This window comes from Ambystoma mexicanum, chromosome 14, assembly GCF_040938575.1.
Source record: "Ambystoma mexicanum isolate Mex_15411 chromosome 14, UKY_AmexF1_1, whole genome shotgun sequence".
NCBI classification, from domain to species: domain Eukaryota; kingdom Metazoa; phylum Chordata; class Amphibia; order Caudata; family Ambystomatidae; genus Ambystoma; species Ambystoma mexicanum.
The window spans coordinates 451,253,505-451,277,969 of record NC_090940.1 but is presented as its reverse complement, the minus strand read 5'-3'; the positions used below and the strand labels follow the sequence as shown (position 1 = coordinate 451,277,969).

At 47.7% G+C, this 24,465-nt stretch overlaps 1 protein-coding gene across 7 annotated transcripts in view; it reads right to left on the bottom strand.

Annotated features, from left to right (window-relative positions):
• The window catches only part of SYNE3 (spectrin repeat containing nuclear envelope family member 3), a 982,841-nt gene that overhangs the window by 438,199 nt on the left and 520,177 nt on the right, over positions 1–24,465 (bottom strand). For all 7 annotated transcript variants that reach the window (XM_069637674.1, XM_069637672.1, XM_069637675.1 and 4 more), the window contains one exon: positions 9,081–9,390. In XM_069637674.1, coding sequence (XP_069493775.1) covers positions 9,081–9,390 — 310 coding nt within the window. The remainder of the gene's footprint in view (positions 1–9,080; positions 9,391–24,465) is intronic.

Here is a 24,465-nt window from a genome sequence, read left to right as displayed (position 1 = left end):
CTGCGACTCAGCTAGCAATCAAGTTACAACTTCGAGTGCATAGTCCTGGCTCACAAAATTAGCATCTAACTCGTAATAATAACCTGGACATTCTGCAATATCCTGCAGTGAAAAGGAGGATGCAACAATCACACATTTACCTTGAAAGCAACAGTAAAAAGAAACACATTTAAAACGAAGGAGCAAAACATAAAAGTATTATTTCACCTTTGTGTGACGTTGTCGAAGCCAATATCTTTGTCATGTGGAAGAGGACACGGGGCTCATGGGGAAGGGAAGTCAGTTAGAGTTGGAGTTGCAGGAATAAAGAAGTACGTTACATTCCTCCTACTGTGTCCACCTCCTCTTTATTGCATGTTAAGGAGAGGGAGGCTTTGTGGGTTATATTTGGTAGGAGCCCGTAGGGTCCAACTTGACATTGGCGACGAGGCAGGTCGCCCGACACGTGTCTGGTCCCTGCTTTGCAGATGTGCGGCGAAGCGAAAACTTCAAAGGGGAAGGAGGAATCGTGGCCGTGGAAGTCCTTCTTGCCCGGCCTCCGTCCCTCACAAGGCGCGAACGCAGCAACTGCAGCAACCGCAGCAACCGCAGCAGTCCCGCCAGCCCTGCCTCACATCCTGGGTGCCGGGGAAGACACGAGAAGAAGGAAAAGACGGTCCGGCCATGGAGCCAGGACCCAGAAGCACATGTGTGCGCGCACAGTCAAAACGGCACAGGAGTCTCCACGCAAGGCCCGGGGAAAGCTATTCAAAGGCCCAACACAAAGCTGAGGGTGCACACGCCAAAGCAAGATCAGTCAAGTCAGTGGGGGCTCCATGTACTGATCACAACACCAGCCCAGCAGGCCCATGCAATTAATAGAGAGAGAAAGGAAGGCACCACATGGCCCAGCCCACAGCCAGTGCTACAGTCCTCAAAGGACACAGCTGACAACCACCAACCAAGATGTCAGGGACTTCGAAGTGTGCATAAAGGCTATCGGACCTCTGGACGAAGACCAAGATCCCAGCCTCCTCACATTATCCAGAGGCCCCAATGTAAAAGACATTGTGGCCGAATTGCCAACTGACAGCCCTCATGGAATGTTTCACGCCGCACACCAAAATAGATTACAAAAGACACATTTTTCACATCGCCAAACAAATAAAAGGAGAATCAATGGATACATTTGTCATGCAACTACGACTTAAACTAAAACATTGTGACTTTAACAACTAATCGAATGACAAAGCATTAAGGTCACAGATTATAGCCGGATGTGAGTGAGCCGACTTCAGAAAGAGATTGTTACAGAAGCCTTTTTCTCTGGAAGAAATACTGTGCCTTGTACAGTCAGATACAGCATTGGCGTCTCAGGTGGAGGGGCTAAGTGACATCAAGATCTCTCATGGGAAATTTGAGAACATACAGAAACTAGACTTGACACAAGCAAGCAAAGGAAACGGTGAACCCTTCTGCTACAGATGCAGATACGAATTTCCCCACGAGTGCGCCTGCCCCGCCATTGGTCAACAGTGCTTAGCATGTGGAGGTGACAACCATTTTAAAGCGGTATGCCGCATGTACCTGAGCCAAAAAAGAGGTGAAGGCAACAGAGGAAGACCTTCAAAAGGCAGAGAAAGACAAAGTCCCCCAAGGACATCAAGCCAACCTCATGAGCCACCTCAAGACACAGGGCCTCATTTCGAGATTGGAAGTAGTCATGGCGCTATTTGCACCATGACGGCCTCCAATAAAGGTACCGGCACCAGTCTCGTTCAATGGGGACTTACCAGTATAGTACGACCCTTGCGGGACCGGTAAATCCCCATTGAAAAAACCATTCCCCAATCCCATTTCAGCCCCCATAGGGATCAATGGGAAGGGGGAAGTAGCTAATAACGGTACCGCAATTTGTGGTACCGTTATTAGCTCTGAAGTCCCTTAGCGGGTCCCGTCCATAACGCCTGGTAAAACCAGGTGTTGAAGGAGGGACCCGCTAAGGGAACTCGTAGTAGGGTGGTAAGGGATTACCGGCACCGGTCTCCTTAATGTTGCCCGGTATCCCTTACTGCCTTACTCGTAATGAGGCCCACAGAGAGGACAGAGAAGAAAGGAAGCCACAAGATAGGACATCGGGAAAATGGAGATCGAGCAAATCTACAACATCCAGATCCAGGAGAAGACCCAAAAGATATGTGCGATACCTCGTTGAGCAATGACAGACAGTAGGTCCAGTGCATCATCAGAAGAAAACTCTTGGAGAAAGGAAAGACCCTGAGATTAGCATTAGAAAAGAGGATACCTATATGCACTGGGCAACCCGACAGCAAAAGAACAGAGCCCAGTCTTACTCCTCCAGATAAACAAAACGGCGGCTGAATTCCTAGTGGACACTGGAGCGACTGTCGACATCATAAGTGAAGAGGTCAACAACAGCTTACCCAATGCTCCTTGCTTCCGACCAGCAGAGGTACACATCTAACCATATGAAATCAAAAACACCACTACCCTGCAAAGGATACTTTATGGCACTATTCAGGTACAAGGCACAAACAAAGAGAATACTGATGCATGTTCTAGAAGCAGCAACGGACAGTGGCTGCATCCTGATATTTAAAGCCGCACTTGACAGGGCCTCATACATGTGCTCTACAGACTTATTGCTCACAAATATCTGGACCGATACACGAAAATAGAACAACTCTTCCCGTCATTGTTCAAGGGTTTAGGCAAAGTCAAATAGCAACAGATTGGCCTACACATTGACCCACTATTACCACAAGTAACTCAACACTACAGCGGAATTCCATTAAACATACAAAGACAGGTGGAGGAAGAGCTATACAAGCTACTAGACGCAGATATCTTAGACCCGGCGGAAGACCCTTCACCGTAGGTATCACCCATTGTCCCAGTACCCAAGAAGGACTCCTATGACAACCGAATATGCATGGACATGCAACGGCCAAACAAAGCAATACTAAGGGAACGTCATCAAACCCCCTGCATCACTGACATGGTGCACCTACTGAACGGTGCCATGGTATTCTCAAAACTGGACCTTAGCAAGGGATATCACCAACTTGAACTAAGCAAGGAATCACGATACATAACCACGTTCGTCACCCACTTAGGCCTTTACAGGTACAACCACCTCTGTTTTGGCGTGTCCTCAGCCGCAGACATTTTCAAGGCAGAAAAACATAACATCATAAAACATGTCCCTAACGGCCTGAAGTACAGTGACGATATCCTAATTTTCAGATAAGATCAACTACAGCATGACACAACTCTCACCCACGTATGCATGGCATTGAAAGAAGTGCACCTCGCACTAAACAAAAATGTGAGTTCAGAAAACACACCCTTTGATTCTTTGGACACTTCTTATCAGCACAGGGCATGACCCCAGATCCCAAGAAAGTAACTGCGCTCACTGAGGCAGAACCACCTACAAACATTTCAGACTTCCGATTCTTGCTAGGGCTTGCTAGCTACTTCACCTGATATATTCAAGACTTTGGGCCTCATTACGATGTTGGAGGTAGCCATGGTGCTATTAGCACCATGGCTGACTCCAAACCCGTGTCCGGGTAGTCGTAATGGGGACTGGAAAAACCAGCCGGCCTTAGTGCGACCCACTAAGGGACCTCGGAATGTGGTGGTAGGGAGTTAACGGTACCGGCATCCTTACCGGTGCCGTTAACCCCTTACTGCCGGCCTCGTAATGAGGCCCTTTGTGTCTGTAAGTGAACCCCTCTGAGCACTCACGAAGCAGCAACCAATCTTTGATTGGACAAGGGGGTGCCAACAGGCATTTCAGAAACTCAAACAGAGAATAGTGGATACCAAAAACATGGAATACTTCAATACCACATGGGAAACCAAACTGATCTTCGACGCAAGCCCTGTGGGTTTGGGCACCATCCTAACACAGATCGACCCAAAAGACAACAGCACTCGCCACATTGGGGGTCATTATGAGTTTGGAGGTAGCCATGGAGCTATTAGCGTCATGCTTGCCTCCAAACCCGGGTCCGGTCTCACTGAATGGGGACTTACCGGGACATTCCGACCTATGCAGACCCAGTAAGTCCCCATTCAGTAAACCCTTCCCCATTCACATTTGAGCCCCCATAGGGCTCAATGGGAATGGGGAAGGCGTTAATAACGGGCCCGCAAATTGCAGGCCCGTTATTAGCTCCAAGGACCCTTAATGGGTCACGCAAAGAATGGCTGGTCAGACCAGCCATTCCTGCTGGGACCCGCTAAGGGACCTCGGAATATGGCGGTAGGGGCTTAACGGCACCGCCATCCTTAACGGTGCCGTTAAGCCCCTACCGCCATACTCGTAATGACCCCCATTGTCTCCTATGCCAGCAGGAGCCTATCAAAGACATAGGCCCTCATTACAACCCCAGCGCTAAATCATGGTGCTATTAGCACCATGCTTGGTGCCGGTGTTGTAACGAGTCCGCCATGGTGAAATGGGGAAATACCGCCCCATTCCAAGGTTAGCGGGGCGGTATTTCCCCATTTCACCATGGCCCTTCCCCATTCCCATTTTCGCCCCATAGGGCTCAATGGGAATGGGGAAGGCGCTAAGTACGGTACCGCAAATTGCGGTACCGTAATTAGCACTGAGGTCCCTTTGCGGCACCCTACTTTAACGGCTGGTAAAACCAGCCGTTAAGGTCGGGTCCTGCAAAGGGACCTCGTAATCAGGCGTTAAGGGTTTAACGGCGCCGACACCTTTTACACTCGCCGTGAAACCCTTAACGCCAGGGTCGTAATGACCCCCACAGCAAGCCTAAACACAAGCAGAAAAAGAGGGTCTCGCTGTGGTATGGGCTTGTGAGCACTTTCATCTCTTCCTATGCGGGAACCCATTCACTGTGGTCACCGACCACCAGGCTTTACTCTTCGTATATGGAACCCCCCCAATCAAAAATGCCCCCCAGGATTGCCAGATGGGCACTAAGGCTCCAAGATTACAGCTTTCCATTCATCCATCATCCAGGGAAGGACAGCAATACAGCAAACGTTCTATCACGATATCCTCGCAAGAAGTCCCAGCTCACACCCTCCATAATGGACCAATGCTTACACTCCATAGTGCAAGAGAACACACCGAGAGGTTTAAGCCCCAATCACATTGTGCAAGAGACTGAAAATGACCAGGGTTTACAAGTCATTTTCAGATGCCGGGAGACGGGACTATGGAAATAAACAAAGCAGACAGGAGAAATCACATGTCCTGAAACTCAGCAGGGCATCAGCAACCTGGTGGCTGTAAGGGAAGAATTGGCTAGAACTGAGGAAGGACTACTATTGAAAGGAACCAAGATAGTGATCCCGCGGACACTACAGAGAAAAGTGTTAGAACTAGCACATGAAGGACACTGGGGCATTGTGTCCACTAAAAGGATGCTATGACACAAGGTATGGTTCCCTCAGCTTGAAACAATGCCCCACATGTGCAGTCATCAGCCCCGTCACCCGCCCCGAGCACCTGCACCTGGCGAACATTCCCGAAAAGGCCTGAGTTGAGATTCCGATAGATTTACTTGGACCTCTAGAAGGCGGGGAATATGTATGTATGGCCATAGATGAATATTCCGGTTTCCTGATCTACAGCTGGTACCATCCATGTCAGCCTACCACACCATACCTGCGCTTGACAAGATGCTTGCCGCCTACAGAATACCTTATGTAGTGAAATCAGACAATGGTCCTCCCTTTACAGGAGAAGATTTCATGGTCTTTGCGGATTAGATGGGCTTTGCGCACAGAAGAATTACACCACTCTGGCCACAAGCCAATGGCATGGTAGAACGCTTTATGAGCAACATCAAAAGAAATGTACAGATCGCATGACTAACGGGGGAACATGTAGAGAAGGCTCTATATCAATTACTGCAGCACTACCACAACACACGCAACAGCGCAAATGTGAAAACACCATGGGAGGTGATGTTTGGAAGAACCATACGCACAAGAATACTGCATGTTAAGAGCATCGACGAGAGATATAAGGGAGATGCCGAGATGAGGGAACATGATGCAAAAAGCAAGGAAACCATGAAGAGGAGAGCAGACGAGAACAAAAGAGCCCGGAAAAATGATCTTGAAGTAGGAAACATTGTGATAGTGCTGCAGCCACAAACCAGAAAACATGTGACTGCATTTGACAAAGAACCAATGACTGCAATGCACGTGGAATGATCTATTGTCTCAGCTGAAGGAGAAAGAAGAGGTATAACTCGAAACTCTTCACATTTCAAAAGGATGCCAGGGATCACCACATCTAGTTCGTCGGCTGCAGAAGCAGAACCCCAACGGTGGGAGCCGTCCTACGAGGGCAATGGTGAAGTCTCCAGTGAAGAGCAGACATTCTCGCCAGAGAGAGGGAGAGAGAGGACCATCCAACTCTGCACTTGACGGAGATGCCACAGAGGGCCAGGAATCGACCCCAGAGACTCATAGAAGAAATAAACTGAAGAACGACATAGAGTTAAGTAAAGCGGGGACGAGGGGGGACGTTGTGAAAGCCAATATCCTTGTCACATGGAAGAGGACACAGGGCTCATGGGAAAGCGGAGGGGCAGGGAAGGGAATTCAGAGTTGGAGTTGCAGGAATAAAGATGTATGATACATTGCTCCTCCTGTGTCCGCCTCCTTTTTATTGTATGTTATGGAGATGGAGGCCGTGTGGGTTATATTTGGTATGACAACTTGACATTTTGTTTCTAACAAAGGTAAATTCTTTCAATCTCTATTTCTTTTCAAAATGTGTTTCGAGTTTCTTATTGCTCTGTTGATTTAGTGGTACTGGCATCCTACATACTCCTCCACGACTACAGCTCATCCCAGCAGGTCTTTATCTGCGTCTGTCTATTTTGATCAATACAGGTATACTTTTTTACACGTCTTTTTACTGAGTTTTTAAACAAAGTACGTGGTGATAAGACAACCTCTGGTCGCATTCTATATGATTCAAGAGCGCAAAAGCAAATGTCCCTTTTATATCTGCCAGAGTGCCAAGAGAGCTATGAAATGGCAGCCGAGCCTGTCAGAACAACCAATAGCGTACGTTCACGTTCTCGGGAGGACCTTCTTCTTGATGGTTTCTAGAACTCTCCGGTTGAGAGTGGAAGCAACGGCCATCGCTCCAGGTCTCGATAGACCTTGCAACAGAGGTGTGTGTTGCTCAATTTGCAGAGATGATACCTTTCCGATTGCGACCTTCATTCTCAGACACTTTACGAACTATTCAGATCCATTTTGAAAATCCTTGAAACAAAATGAGATGGGGCCCTGTCACAGTTCAATCCTCCCACCTTCAAATTTTCTTTTTGCACTGAATTGATACCCTCAGGCTCTGAAGTATTACTTTTGAGCTCCTTTAATAAAACCTTACCATCAAACTTTGCTCTTGTAGTGCCCGCTAGTGTTTTTCCAAAGCAGTCTTTCGAGGGTTAATGACTCAATTGGCGCTCTGAACACGCTAATGGTGTCATAAAACATGTCTAAACCAGGTCTGCCTTCAGCCACTCGATTTATAAGCACTATGCGTGTCCTTAGCTAAAGTCCTGTTAAAAACAAGTATTGGAATACCCAACAGTTATGGCTTGTATATAAATATTAGGCATTTGCCAGGCACTGCTATAGGATGCCCAGGCATGTGCACCTTTTTGCACCTGCTACCAGAAATGGAGAGTTAATACCACTAAAGCAGTGCCTGGCAAGTGCCTTTCCTATGCGTACACAAAAGCCCAAACTGTTGGCATTCCCAATGCTTGTTTCACTACATATTATGAAAACCTACCAGTAAATCGCACGGATATTTGTAAAATTAAAAAGTACATCACACTATTCCTTGTGGTGTGTCTTACACATATAGGGCCCGATTCATGTTTTCTTTTGCACGGTTCAAAGTGACTTTGCACTGCTTAAAACTGAATTTGCACTGCCGACACAAACTCTGATTCATGGTTTGCACAGTTCCACGAATCATGGTTTGTGTCGACAGTGAAAGTCACTTTTCAGCAGCGCAAAGCCACTTTGAACAGTGCAAAACATTCCCTGAATCGGGCCCATAGTCCTAATTGTAATTGTGATGTGTGTAATGTGTACATGTGAAGAATTGCTGGGATTTCCCCTGGCTGCATCACCTCCTGCTTGGACTGGCACCAGCAGGTAAAGAAGAGTTCGGTTCTCTCAGAATTCACTACATTAGGTTTCTATGTATTTGGTTTGACCCTCAATATCTCAAGATCGCATTACTTTTTACAAACTAGGCAGGTCACTGCCATCGTCTGATACAGCGCAACTAGAAGATTCGACATTTTAAGTTGGTATCCTGTAGCATCGTAGAACCAGCTCCCTTCTGAACTCAGGCTTATTCCTGGTCTTCCAACTGGTACCTTGCCATTGCAATGATCATGTTCTCTTTGCGTCACTCTGGTGTCACAATGGTATGATGTCTTTTCGTATGGACTCTCCTTTCTTTTCTTCTGCGCTTCTAGACCTTTTAGGTTTTTAGCACATTACAAATAAACACATTTAAAAAAATGTAAAAACAGGGAAGATCAGAACACTTCAAATAAGCCCTTCCTGGTAAAGAATGTTAAGCAAAATATATGTTCAACTTGAAAATACCAACAGAAACCCTGGTCATTTAGTGACTGTGTTGAAAAGCTGGATGGTGCAGTCTGCCATGTTTCACCAGAGTATCCTTACACTCGAAGGAGCTTTTATGGTTCTCAACTAACATACCTTTTCCCCCCCTGAACAATATTAAACAACACATACAATATTAGAGGTTTTTAGTTCAGAGGGCATGCAGACGTAATTGTAAATAGTGTTTATACTCTACCAGATGCCATCATAGCGATCTCCAAAAGCCAAGGATTGGCCAAAGTGTGAACTTGCCGCATGCAAGGAGAATTAGACCAGAGTCTTGTGGGAAGTAGGAGGAGCAGATATGAATGCCTCAGTTCTAATCTTCAGCACGCATCCTACTTTGGATGCTAATTAATAGTTAGTGGCTTCTGTGTGTTGCTATCGATCACTCACAATCAGCGATGTGTCCTCACCTGTGCCTTTTTCTTGATTCCTTCATATTCGCCTTTCATCTTGCTCTGCACATCCTCATCTACGCTGGGGTCACCTATCCGATTGTATAGGGCAGCCGCTTCTTCCAGTAGCCGCTCCAGCAGGGCAGCCTGGTTGTGGACATCTTTGAGCAGGATCTGGGCATGGCTGTGTTGCCACTGCTTCTCCTTCAAGCCGAGTTGAAGCTCCACATCTGGCTCCAGGGTCAGCCGCATGTTATGGAGCCAAAAAGCAAACTCATCTCGGGCTTTCAAATACTCACTCCAGTGGAGCCACACCCACTCAATGCGACTGTGAGGGAACAGGAAAATAATGAGTAGAGATGAACAAAGATATATACGAACAAGCACACAAGATTCTGCAACGATATAAGCAGTGGGATCAACATTCCTTACTAAAATGGAAAAGTACAAAAATATGCCCTGGGGTGTCACATGTTTCAGGTCAAAAACGTTTCGGCTGACGGACATTGGGGGGGAACACATTTCCTCCTCTCCACCCTAACCCCCACGTTTAGGAAGTTTATGTTTCTACATCCAATGGGTAAAAGAAGACAACTTTCTTAGGATATATGTATGCCTTATGGGCAGTGGCGTCCAGTAAAATCTGCTGCCATAGAAACAATTAATTGTTTCCTAGCTTGAGACTAAGTGTGGGGTAGATAACAATTTTAAGGTATCTGAAGGGTGCTTCTCCCTTTGCATTTTAGGCACTTTTTTCTCAAGTGCACAGTTTATTAAGACCCAATGCACTGCCTTGCACAGAGCAAAGATTTGTCAGAGAGGTAAAACATAGGCCCACCTTCCGCCCACATGATCCAACAGATCCCAGGCATAAGGAACTGGAAATAAGGGGGAGCAAAGGGGAATTTAAGAGGGGGGAAGAAAGCAGGTGGGACAGGAAAACAGAGAAAACAAAAGGTCTATTGGATAGGTTGGCAACATTTGAACCAGAAGATTTGAGTTCTAATTTGGCTTCCCCCCTTGACTAATCTGTGATCTTGGTCAAATTACTGTATCTCCTTTTGCTTCCATTTCCATAATTGTCAAATATAGTGAAGCTTAGTACTAAAATGAACACCATTAAAAAGTGATTGGATCCAAAATACTGCCTAAAAGAGATGCAATTTTGCCTAAGGGTGAAACTGCAGAGTTTGAAACAAGTTGATATGGATTCTAACCCCAGTTTCCCCAACCAGATCACAAATCTGCCTTCTTGGGCACATCAGTCTAGCTATGTCTACTCCAAATTCCTTATAAGCAAACCGTGGAAGCGCATAGAAACACACTGTCAACTCTATAATGTACAATAATCAACCGAAAAGTTTGGAGAGGAGAGGAACTTGGTCATATACAGCCTAGCAGCAACGTTTATGACTTTGGAACGAGAAGATCATTACTTTATCCTAGCCTTTCCATTTGATTATAATTCCTATCCTGGGCAAATCAAAATTCTCCTGTTTCTTGATTATCTGTTACATTTGAGAGTGCATAGTAACAAACTGAACACCACTATACTCCGCAATATTAGAACACACATGCTCAGGGACACTGAGCAGACACCAATTCCCTTTGGTCTTCCCACGTCATTTGCATTAATGCTAAGAAACCTGGGGATAATCTGGGAATCTGACCTCGCCTTGCCTGCCCAGGTTAGTGAAGTTTCCAGACCAGCTTCTTTCGTCTTCGGTTACTCGGATGTACCTGCCATTTATTTCCAAGGATGAGCACGCCGCAGTGGTTGGCATGCTCATTCATTCTTATCTGGATTATGGCGACACACTATACGTGTGTATGTCGAACTACCTTACACTAAAACTACAAAGGATCCAAAATCCAGCAGTGCGACTCATTTTGCAGCTCCCTAAATTCTCTGCCGTCTCCCTCTATCAGCGAGAACTCCACTGGCGCCCTTTATGCCAAAGGATAACCTTTCAAATATTATGCTTGGGTTTCAAGAGTAAACTTGTGTTGGCTCCCTACATCTCAGCTGTCTTTTAACCTGGTACCAGCCAACCTGAAGTTTTAGGTAAAGAAATCTTCTTCCTGGTCAAGCCGCACTCGCTCTACCTTTCCAGAGAGGACAGATGCTTCTCGGTGGCAGGGCCAGACTGTGGAAGAAACTGCCTATCCATATTCATACTGAAGGATTGATGGGGAATTTCTTATTACACTAAAGCCCACCTCTTTTGTTGACCACTGCTTCCCTTCTTTCTGGCCACTTCTGCCCAGGCATGTCTGTGGATATGCCATTTGTGTCTAGATACAGGCTGGCCTTCTTGGTTTTGTTCTCGATAATTCAAAAGAATGGGTAAGGAGGAGAGTTGTGATTAAGTAGCAAAATCATAGACTTTATCATTAGAAAATATGGATTGCATGGGGGCTTATTCATTGAAGCCATCACCACCTCTGTTGTTGCAGTCCGCAAGCACTATGGACTGATTTGTAACCACTCTGGGGACTGATCTATTAAACATCAGAATGCCTTTTCGCTTTGGTAACTGGGTGTTTATGCTGTAAAAAGGCCCACGAACGGCTGTGGGGGCGGTGAAGGGGGTGGCACACGGAGAAGTAGTGTCATTCCGAGCCAAGGGAGAATGTGTCTGGTGGTGTATGGATCAGATCCCGTAGTCACTCTCCCAAGCACAAGGCACAGAAAAGTCATAGAAGCCCCTGGTATGGACTCTACCCCAACTCAGAACCCGAAGACCCAAGACCCTGACAGAGAGAAACAAGCACTTTACTTTATTCAAAGTCTGCTTCATTCAAATGGCAGTGATAATCTTGACCCGATACTGTTTCAATTCACCATGCGGTTTCAAAGGAGTAATTTCAGAGCCCTGACATGATGCTCCAAGAGATCAGCACACCCATGCCTGATACAATGTTGCTAGTTCACAAAACATTCAATTGGATCCTGAGAACCAATCCTGAAACGCGAGATCTAAGACTCCTACGAAGGACGCAAATTAAAGACTGGCTCACAGGAAACAATACTAATTGCATTGTCATAGGTCGGGGCCAGAGCGACCTTCCTTTGATCTTAAGTTGTTGTAAGACCATGAGCAGTTTTTCACCTGTCACTAATATGAGAATTGTATTAGATGACCTACACTAGGTTCTAGGGAAGTATCTCTTCATTTGTTGAAACTTGCCTTCTTCCAGGTGTCCTTTCTGTATTTTGAGACATGTACATGTTATTTGTTTTTGTTTGTCCTGTGTGATGAATCCTATGGAGTCATCACTGATTGCCTGACTTGTCCCTCCTGTCATGTGACCCTGTGGTGGTAATATGAGGGACGATCACATGGGAGGAGACGTCTGTCGGGGGAAGGTGGTGACGCCAGCAGATGTGACACAGTGTTCTTCCTTTCCTACTGAAGATCTTATAATACCCAAGCTCTTAATGACTTGTTGTCATCCAACAATGTCCCCGTATCGTGAAAATCATAAGTGCGGTGGATGGCTCTGTGAGTGCTCTGGGCCTGAATGCAATAACAATGCCCTGTATCTAACCTCTAAGGAAGCCAGGCACCTCTGGGGTATAAGGTGGTGCAGGGGATACCCTAAAGACAGAGTGGACAAAGTCGCAATTGTAATGGGCTACTTTTTCAGCAAGCTGAGTGCATCAGATGTTAGGGTGCCCGAAATACAAGATGGCACCCGCCACCTACTCGGGCTTTGGTCCCGCCGTCCAAGTCGCTTTGTGATCTGGTGTGGTGCTGGATGTTACCCTGGAGAAATTGCGATGCTCCTCTCCCCGCCGGCAGCTCCTGATCTCCTCTCTCTGGTCCCTGTTCCTGGCACTTAACGGCTGTCTGTGGGTGTGAGCTCTGTCTCCTGCTTCCTCCCCTGATGGTCATAGGTGGGGTTCAGTCCCTACAGAGATCCCCCAGCAAGATCTCCTCTCTCTGGCAGCGTCCTGCTTGGCCCTTCTTGATGCTGTCTTGCTGCTGCATCGTTCTCCTCGGAGGAGTTTAGCCATCTCGGGTGGGGGGGGGGCTCGACATCTGTACATGGCCTGGACTGGGCCTACACAGCAATCTGCATTCAGCTAGTGAATCATGTGTCGGAGGGCTATCCGGAATAGCGGTGGTTCAGTGTCCTGGTGGTTCTCGCTCTCACTGAGACGTGGTTCACTGCCAGCTCTGTCACTGCTTTTGACACATTCCTCCCTGAGGGCTACAAGATTCTCACTAAGCCAAGGTTAAACGGGTCTGGTGGCGGAGTGGCCTTGATCTTCCCTGAATGGGTCCCTGCTACTATCATTCCCACTCAGACCTACTCTTCCTTCAAATGCCTCATCTGCAGGCTGGGTGTCTCTCCAACCCTCTTGTTGACTCTTGCCACCATCTACAGGACCCCTGGTCCGGTCTCCCTCTTCCTCTCCGAGTGGTCTGACCTCATCTCTTCTCTTCTTGCCTCCACCTTCAAACCTCTCCTCCTCTGAGACTTCAATATTCACCGTGACTCTCCTGATTTGGCTACTGGACTCTTCTGCAGCCTCTGTGACTTTCTGTCACTCGCCATTCATCCCTCCAGTCCGACGCACTCAGCCGGACATACCTTGGATGCTCTCATCCCAGCAGACATCACCATCTCCAACCCTCTCATTACACCTCTCTCCTGGTCTGACCATGCTCTCCTATCCTCTCACCTTGATCTCTTTGGTCCCTCTGCATGCACTGCCAGCCGCCTTCTCCGCCATTCAACCGATGAAGCGAGTGTCAGTTGCTGCATTTGCCACCACTTTCATTCCCCCTCCCACTCCTGCCACAGACTCCCACACTGACTCTGCCCTTGCTAATCTTCACCTCTCTATCGCCAACACCATTGACATCCTTGCCCCTGTAATGAGAATCCACTTGAAGCCAACCGCCAGCCACAACACCTGATATGACTCCGACCTAGCCCCTCTGAAACGCAAGTGCAGATTTGCTGAGCGAAAGTGGCGGGTATCAGGCACATCCTCTGACAGACTGGCCTGCCGCCTGCTCCAAAGACAATACTGATGACACCCGTTAGACGGCCACAGGACTTCCATGAAGAGGCCTACAACCGAGCACATATCCATAAACGGGGCACTATAGAACAGACATTTTGAGTACTCAAGGCAAGGTTCCGCTGCCTCAGCAGATCCGGCAGTGCCCTCATGTATAGCCACATAAAGGTAGGCAAGATCGTCCTGGCCTGTGCAATGTTGCACAATATGTGTATCAGACACAACATTGCACTCGCCCCAGACAAGGAACCTGCTGAAGTGGAGGATGGGGATGACGACGATGGCGGGATGCCATTGCGACCCCGCTGGGAGGCCATGGATGGACATCATGCACGTGATGGACTGATTTACTACTTCTTTTGAACACTACTTACAACCACATGGTACACAACTGGTGGCACGTATTTTTGAGCACATTCAACAAAACACTTTAAACCATGCAGAAACGAAATGTCCAGTCGTGATTTATATGCAGAACCAAATGTATTGTAAATTAAGTATTTTTAACAGCAGGTGGACCATTAATACCCTCCACAACTTTCCCTCCCCACACCCCCTTCCCAACTTTCCCTCCCTCTACCCAACTATCACTCCCAATTATCAATCTCCCCTCACACTACGCAACTTACCCCCCACTATCACTCCCAAATATCAATTCCCCCCAACTTACCCCCCTCCCCAACTATCACTCCCAGCTATCACTTCCAACTATCACTCTGAACTGTCAATCCCCCCTCACACTACCCAACTTACCCCCCACTATCACTCCCAAATATCAATTCCCCCCAACCTACCCTCCCACCTCCCCAACTATCACTCCCAGCTATCACTTCCAACTATCACTCCCAACCATCAATCCCCTCTCCCCAACGTCACCTCCCCCTCCCCCTCCCCAACTCCTGTCCTGCTCCCTAACTAGCCACAGCTGGTGCAAGTGTTCTATGCCCATGTGTGATCCTTGCCATGTACATGGTTACACCCTACTTGCGCCCAGGCTTGGCGGCATGTGTGGACTTGTGTGCCGTGCTAGGGCTGCCTGGCTGGGAGCTTGCAGGTATGGAGCTGGTGGAAGCCAACAGTGTTTAGTAGCTGGCGATTCGTACCATGCATGCCTGGAGTGTCAGTGCCATTGTCTCAGCTATAGTGACAGGACGCTATTACCCTCACAGACCCCCTGGCCAGATGTACAGTGGCCGCAGTTGACCGGCAAAGTGCACGGGTGACTTGCTGTCCAATGGCCTGGTTGCTTTCCCTCATGAGGTGGGACTCCTCCAGGTGCTGCTGCACCAGGGCAGTGTGGATGTCCTGAAACTCCTCCATCATCATACCTGTCACTCCTAGCCCACCGCATCGCCGCTCTCTGCCCCAACTTTCAGTGCTATGCGGATGACACCCAGCTCATTTTCAGGCTACCCTCGGCCTCCTCCTCTCATTCCCTCATCTCTGTCTGTCTGCTATCCAGGAGTGGTGTGCCACCAATGACCTCTGCCTTAATGCCAGTAAGACTGAGATTCTCCTCATTGGCACATCCGCTCCCTCCTTCCCTGTAGCTCTCTAGCTGGCCTCTCTTGGCCTTCTTCCTGCTCCCACCTGCAAGGCAAAAAACCTTGGGGTCATCTTCGACTCCACACCCTCCTTCTCTCCTCACATCTCTGATGTCTCTAAGAAGTCACACTACCAGCTGTACCTCCTCAGAGGTATTCTTCCTTTCCTCTCCTTCCCCCAGAAGCTCACTGTCTCCAGAGCTCTGGTCCTCTCTAGGCTGGACTATTGTAACAGCCTCTTTCTAAATCTGCCTGCTTCTACTCTCCGCCCTCTACAACTTATCCCGAACAGGACTGCGAGACTTGTCCTTGGCCTCAAGCCCAGGGATCATATCTTTACAGGACTGAAATCTCTGCACCGGCTCCCAGTGGCTGCGAGGATTAAGTTCAAACCCCTCTGCATCGTTCACAAGGCCTTCTAGGGCCTGGGCCCTCAATACCTTCAACTCGCTCTTCCTAAATATCTTCCTTCTCAAGCTCTTCGCTCATCCACCTCCAACTCTCTCAGGATCAGTCGCTTCTCCAAGCAACAAGTTGGTGGTAGATCTCTTTCTTCGGCTGGTGCCTCCCTCTGGAACAGCCTACCTGCCTCCCTTAAACTTGAGGAGAACCATCTATTGTTCCGGAAGCATCTCAAAACCTTTCTCATTGCTTCTGCTTTTTCTCCTCCTCTCCTCTGCTGACCTCCTGGCTTTAACCGGAACTGCACTGGCTACCTGGACACCCTCTGATCTCAGGCCGAGGTCCTTCACCCGCCAGCGTCACACAGCTGCACTGCCCACCTGGCTACCCCCGCACTTGGGGACTGTTTCTGTATCCCTACAGTCCCCCTACCAGCCCTTGACACCAAATGCCCGCACTTACCCTTGCACTTGCCACATGCTGGCCGTTTACTTACTTATTGTTATCATCTTTCCCATGTACTGCACTGTCCCTGTCCCGGTCCCACACACTTGCGCAATCTGAATGGCACCTGGCCTAGTAGGATCGTTGTCCGTCCTCCCTTTGTTCCCCTCCCTTGCCTCGTCACGCCTCCAAACACTTGTGTATAGGCGCGTTATAAATATCATATCACCTGAGACGCGCATTGATTTCCCTGACAGAGGGGTAGGGTGAGCGCTCTGGGCTTGATAGGCTCATGGGGCTGAATGTCTCACCCACATTCGGGGTGTGATCGGTGTCGTCCCCCGTCTGAAGTCCAGCATCTCCAGTTGCATCCCCATCACTGGTGTCAGTGCCATGGTAGTTGGGCTGCTGGGGTGGGAGTGGAGCCCGCCCCATCCCGTTCCCCTTGTGTGTGGTAGTTCCACAGCGGATACTGCCAGGTAGTCTGACAGCTGGGGTGTCCTCCACAGGGGCTGCCTGGTGCACAGGGGCAGCTGGGGTATCCGTCACAGGGCTGCCTGGTGCACGGTGGCAGTTGTGATGTGCACACTGCCGAATGTACTGCCACAGGACGTTGACAGGCATTTTGATGTCCACCTTGCACGTCCGGTGCCCCTCGATGTGTCTGGTTGGCCGTCATCCGTGTCAGATGATGTGCAGTGGGTCAATGAAAGTCATGATGTCAGTGACCTGCCTGGCTAACAATTGTACAGTTACATGCAACATTGTGATCGTGCAGCATTACACTGTGGGGGCATGCAGTGCTGCATGGTATGACAAACTCATGGATGTGTTGTGTGGCCTCAGCTGCAGGCACTGTGCAGGTGGCACATGCAATAAAGCTGTGCTGGGACTGCTGCCATGTACAGTCTACTCATGTGCAGGTAGTTGGGATGTGATGAGGGGGGTTTGAGGGGTGTTTGGGGGTGTGTGCCTGGAGTCTATGTGTGACCTGGTAGCATACCCAGAATGCGTGTGGGGTTTTCATGGTAGGGCTGGCAGGGTCATGTAAGGGACATGCGCTCCCCATTGGGTGGGTGGGTTCCCATGTGTGCATGCAAATGAGGGCTACCAGTGTTGTGCTGTGGTGGCAGGAGCAGCATGGCAGGCACACATACAATATTCTCGGCCAGGATGCACAGTGTATGCGCTGTGAATTCCGTTTTTTTCACTTGGCAGTAGAGGCTCCCTGTGAGTCGTTCATCAGTGTTCTCAGGTGCTGGTTATTGGGGGGGAGCCTGGGTGCATGGTCAAGGCCGTAGCCATAGTGTCCATGCAGGTGTGTATGGATGTCCCTGATTGGTGTGGGTGTGATGCAGTGCGCAAGTGACACTTGGCCTCATTACGGGTCTGGCTGTAACCCTGCCGGTGCTACCGGCGGGTTGCTGCCGGACCCATAAACAATTACCAGCACCTGACAACCCGGTGCTTCCAGTCTATTACAATTCCGGGGGCCGAGAAGTCAGGCTCCGCAAATTTTGTTCATCTCCATTCCCATAGAATCCCATAGGACTCTATGGGATTGGGGACAGGGAAGCACTGGCACTGTTGTTCATGGTGCCGGTGCTTCCATGGCAACTCAGCCTGCCAGGGCCACAGCACCCGCCAGGAACAGGCCTGTTGGGCGCTGCAGTCCTGGCAGCCAGTGTAATGGGGCATCATCATGTGTGTGCCGGTCCAGTGACATGTCTGCCGGTGAACTTACAAGCACCCTTGTTTTGGGACCCCCACAGTCAGGCAGTCAGGAGGTTGCGCACCCTCAGGCGCAAGTTGTCCCAGCGCTTGTGACAGTCCTTGACACTGTGTGGTGTCACCCCCACAGTAGTCACCTTCCGGGCAACTTCCTACCAGCTTCCCTTCCTCTGGAGCTGTGTGCGGCAGCGCTGGTCCGCAGATAAAAGCTCCCCGGCATGCTCCACAATGAGATCAGCAAGCATTTTGAGCTCAGCCTCACCAAAGTGTGGCTTGTGCTGGTAGATTTGCGGTATCCTGGCTGTCATGTCCTTTGATTAGCTTAGGCACTCGGAAGGGGTGGGTGGCTTCCAGCACAGGGAGATTGCAGTGGATTGTGATTTTTGTAATGGCCGCCAGGCTCTTTCCGGTTCCGGCTATCACGTTATTTCCAGTTTCAGTGTTTCCGGCTCCATTTCCCCGGTGCCGCTACGTCCGGCATGCACGTGGCTGAGGCGGATGCACTGCTAACCTTGGTGGCTGTACATCCATCTCCGCCAGTGTTACCATGATGGCAGTGGCACCGGTTCCGCATATATGGGATGCACTCAGCCGACAAGGCATAATACTACCTTCTTTCCGGCGGCCCCCAGTGGCGGAACAGGTAGCACCACCATCACAGTAAAACCAGATTTTTACCGCCGGACTTGCGATGAGCCCCAATTATTTCATCTGTACTATCCCAGCAATATCATTCCGCCAACAACTCAGAAATACAGTCAACCATGTCATTATTGAAGGAGGCCTGTGGGTTCCAATATATATTTATAATGAGAAGATTATCCCGCCTCTAAAGAAATGTTCAGAATTTCTGAGCAGCACTACTACTAGGATTCCAGGTTGGGTGGTATCCCATTTTTTACAATCCGCCTCAATGTCATTCTTGATGGCTGTGATAAGACCGCCAAAAGGCCTCCCATGTGGGTCTTGCATTGCGGGTTGCATAAATGTTGTATATCCATCTATAAGGTTTGCCTCCTTCAGCCACACATCCTGTAGATTAATAATGTGAAATGACTTTAGGTGGTGTTGATCTTTTCCAGCCCTGAAGAGGTGATTATGTCCTCGTGAATTCCATGAAGCTAAATAGATGTTATGATCCTGTGCTCCAAATCTGATCCTCCCCATGGTTTTATCCTGCCCTAAAATAGCTGATACCCATGACCAGTCAATTTCACAAGATAACCTGGAACTATGCTTTCCTTCTTCATGGTTCAACACCTCTGGCTACAACCACCCCAAACTTCTCAGGGCACCGAAAATGCTCCACCAGCCCCCAACAAAGCCACCTTTTCCAAGAGCAAAAGATTAACCACAAATTTATATATAGTTCTAAGACTCAGAATAGTGTAAAGAAGGTCAAATACATTCCTCCGAAACCTATTACGGACACATTTTAAACCTAACTGGTTCTTGCTTTCTAAGGGTTGATTTAACTTTTGCCGAGACAGGCAGTCACATGGAAATGGCATAGCCTGGGCATCTCTAGTGAACATGAAGTAAATTGCATACTTTGTAATGCCCCTGTTGAAGATCTTATGCACTTTGTCTTTTTCGGCCCTGTATATTCAAGGATCAGAAAAACGACCTTGGTACCATTAGTGCGTAAAATAGCCTTTAGACAATGTAGACCTGCACTTTGTGCACTTCTGATGGCTGATTCACCTGTGATTGCTTGGACTTTTCTTATGTTTTTAAGGGTGGAACTCAAATTAAGAGATAGCCTGATGAACTCTATAACATAGATGACCTTTCAATCTTAGCACTTGCTTTTATTTGCACATGATGTATATATATGAGCTGTGTGATTTTATTGTTTTAGTAGGGGTTTGCAATTGATTGTATTAGAGTTTTTAATATATTAATTGAGAATGTTGATGTGTTTGAACTTTGATGGATGTATGGTATCCGAATAAAACGTTATTGACTATGAAACTTACAGTATGGTCAGTTTTTCTGGTGGGAATCAAACTTGTAATGAAGTCATCTATATCAATAAGTGTCATTGCCATGTGAAATACTGAACAACAGCAGATGGTTTGCCACACATACCATATTAAAGACATCTAACATTTTCCCTTGTCAGATTCTCTGTGAATTCTGGCTTTTAGGCTCCGGTCAGATTGCATTCTGGTATATGTCGTCCTGCGTCTTATACTGACAAAATATACCTAAAAATTCTGTACAAAACTACATAATGTTGTGGGCTAAAAAAACTGAACATGCCCAACATCCATCCTTTAATTAGGACAACTAAAGATGCAATAGGAAAATGTGCAGTGTGAAGCGCACAACTTTGCAAATTGCGCAACCTGAAAATCTGGGCTCACAGCTACGTATTCCTGTCCGACTAAACTATGTGATCCTGGACAAAGCACTCTCCCAAGTGCCTTCCATTTTCTTTAGCTGCCAAAATCTGTGATGTGTGTACTACACAAAAAGCCTCAAGTGCACATGATTTAATGACTATGGTATTTTGGTATTTGCTTCAAGCACTATGCTTTAGTATCAAACTTTGATACTGTACAAATAACCACCATAGTGATATAAAATATATCGTTTGTATCATGCACATGACATGCTGAATCGCCCCTTAGCTTAGTCATCCCTCATGGCAACATCAATCTGAGCCATGGTGGCCTCCTAACAGAAAAGTAAAATAAATGAATACACGGGGCATTATGACCCTGCAGGTAGCCGTGCTGGTAAATACCGGAGTCATGAATTTTACAGCGCCCGGGATTGGGCAATTAACGGGGCATTAAAGGCCCGGTGGACCCGGTAATTGCCCATTCCTGGGCGCCGGTAAATATTACTCCCCATTCCCATTTGAGTCCCACTGTACTCAAAGGGAATAGGGAGGACGGATGCACCGGCATCATTCATGAATGGTGCCGGTGCATCCGCCAAGGTCTGTAAGCGGGTGCTGTTCTGCCCGCCAGGTTGGACCTGGCGGGCAGAAAGGCACCCACTCGCAGACCTCGTAGTTTGCCGGTCCGGTAACAACAGGTTGTTATCGGACCAGCAAACTTGTAATGAGCCTAGGTTCCCGGTTATTGACTGTGTAAGGCGTCTGCCAGCCCGATTAAATCTTATAAAGCCCACCCCAATCAGCCTAGGGGCAATGAGCAAGGGGTCTCAATCTAATGTAGTTTGTGGGTGAGGTGGTGGAGAAGAAACCCATTTTAGCATGGGTGCTGCTTGCCCAAACCTGGGGCTTGCTACTCTCTAGACATTGCTTTAGTTTTTCTCCCCTCTCTCCCGCTATGCAGGAGATGTGAAAGCCACCTGGGGTCCCCACTTGTTTCTCCTGGGCGACTCGGGACAGCTCGCCTTGGGCTTCGCCACCTGGCAGCTGTGTTTGCGGCAATAATGCCAATTCCCAGACAGGAGGGCATGAGCAAACCTGATGTTACAAAGACACTTAAAAAAAAAAATTGTATTTGTGTTTAGACAACAAGAGACTTTTCACAATTTACAGAAAAAAATACATCATCACATAATTACATAAAATACAATACGGATTTTAATTGTGCTGACCTGGCAATTTCTAGAGAGCGTGGCCCACACGTACCTTAATAACAGCATCTGTTTGAAGGATCGCCGCCAAATTACAAAACTATGTTTTGATTGTTTTCCTTTGATTTTAGACATAACTGCCCACAAAGAAATTACATGTTGCCCGTTTTGCATGGAGTCCTGAGGGCTCCTGTCATGTTCTATTGTTTGCACGTAGTATGTACAATTGTGATCATGTTTATTGTTTTCCACTCAGAGCTAGAAACATCCGACAATGCAAGTTGGCCTTTTTCTAACTGCTTTGGGCTAACGATACAGCAGACACCGGGGCATTGTGACGTCTATTAGAAATAGAACACATGTCTAATCGCTTTTTTCTCTTATTACCACTAGGTATTTTATGTCCTTAGCAGCACTATATATTTTAACCAAATGCCATAACATTTTTATAAATGTGTCCTTTTACAAGACTGTGCCAATTAAGCTAATCATGAACTGAAAATATGTATTGTACTAAGTACATTTGATGAAATTGCATTTGTTTTGTGCTATTTAGTAAAGTTTTATGGATCTCATGATTTTAAATCCGAAATAAACTTAAAAAAAGAAAAGGAAAAAACTCAATTTTACTAGCTGTAACAGCCAGCCTCTGAAGAATTAAGCGACTTGTCACTAGATCCATGATACAAACTAGTGAATCACAGCTTGCACACATATCACTGCAACCGATGCATCAACAAACTGAGGTCCCTCATACATACATTCTGCAGGCTTACATTTTTTGGTTCGACGAGAAAGAAGAGTTGATTTATAAGAAAAGTAATTCAGGAAGTGAAAGTGGAGTCAAATCAAAAGTAATACAGTGCAATGTAACTGCTGGTAAAGGCTACTTTTACCATTTGGAAAGCCTCTTTGCATTTCAAAAGTGATGGAGGCAAGACTTTGAATTCATCCTGACCACTATCACTGCTCTAAGCAGACCCCATGCCATCCGTTTTTTTAATTCCATTTGCCCCATTACAGAAGGGGACCAACTGGTGCCAACCAATTGCTCCTGCCACGAACGAGTGATATGTAAGCATTCCCTGAGCAATGCTATTGATTATGATTCAGTAAAACCTTGCACTATTTTTTTTTGTTTTGCTTGACAAGGCTTAGCTGGTGTGTCACCCACAGACAGGAAGGTGCCTGTGATGTCACTTCCTGTGATGTAACTTGCTATGACATAACCTGGGTCAAAGATTGTGCCATAAGGTTCAGCCCCATCCACTGACCCAGCATATTCAAAAGTTGCATCCCCTGAGAAAACCTGGGAGCAAATATAGCATCTTAATATACAGCATGAATAACGCAAATTCCCTTAACCTGGAGAGACAACATGTGCTGTTCTTCGATGCCAGCTATAACAGTAAGCAAACTATGCATCAACTTTGATACCGCCCTTCTTTTCACTTGCTGGTGAATGTTTTTACTAGAACTGGCCAGCATCCCCTCTGCATGCTTAAAAAGCATTCCTCTTACGGACGTATATAAGGGCCTTAGTGCTTCACTGATGGGCTATTGCAACAGCTCATTTAACAATATAATAAAAGGCCAGATGTATGTTTGTCCGATGCAGTAGCTTCACCTGTTGTCACCGCTAGAGGGAGCTGTTGCTTTAGAAATTATAAGTTACTCCCCATAGTGACTAATATACTCTTAGTCCTTAGTCTCCTTTCCTCCATACGGCATGGGCGTCCCTTCCAAAGGACGAGAGACGGATCCTTTTTCACCAGAAAAAAACCTTCCTCCCCATTAAATTTAGAGGCATGTGTGGGTGCCACACCTCAGTCCCCACTGACGCATCGACAATAGATTTAACAGTGCCTAATGACACCAGTATTATTAGGAGGGAGGGTGGTAGGATTATGGAGGAAAGGGGACTAGGGACTAAGATTACGTTAGTCACTATGGTGAGTAATTTATAATTACTCTTACGTCCCGTCCCCGTTGCTCCATACTGCATGGGCGATTACAACTGAATGTAGCCCCAGGGTGGAGACGAGATCCTCCTTAAGCAAATAGGTTCCTGAGAACCGCCGGTCCAAAAGCCGCATCAGATCTAGAGCTGGCATCCAAACAGTAATGCTTATAGAAAGCTGAGGGAGTGGCCCAAGTGGCCACCCTGCATATGACTTGCCAAGGGACATGGTGCTGGAATGCGATGGCCGTTGCCTTGGCCCTGACTGCGTGTGCGTGCATGTTGGCCGGAAGCGGCTTGTGCTGGCCCTCATAAGCTTCCTTGATGGCCGAGACCATCCAGCGAGATATGGAGGCCTTGGAGGCCTGATAGCCTGGTCTTGCGCCTCTGAAAGTGACAAACGGGGCGTCCGATTTGTGGAAGCCCTTGGTCCTGTCCAAGTAGAATTTCAGGGCATGCCTGACATCCAGGCAGTGCAGCACTCTCTGTGCTTCGTCCGTTGGATCGACAAAGAACATAGGAAGGACTATTTCCTCATTCAAGTGGAAAGAAGATGGCACCTTGGGCAACAATGCTGGGTGTGTCCGCAGGACTATTTTGTCCCTGTGAAAGGCAGTATACGGTTCTGAGGTGACCAGCGCCTGGATTTTGCGTACTCTACGAGCCGAGGTGAGGCCGACTAGTAAGGCTGTCTTGATGGTGACCAGCCTGATGTCCGCGGACACC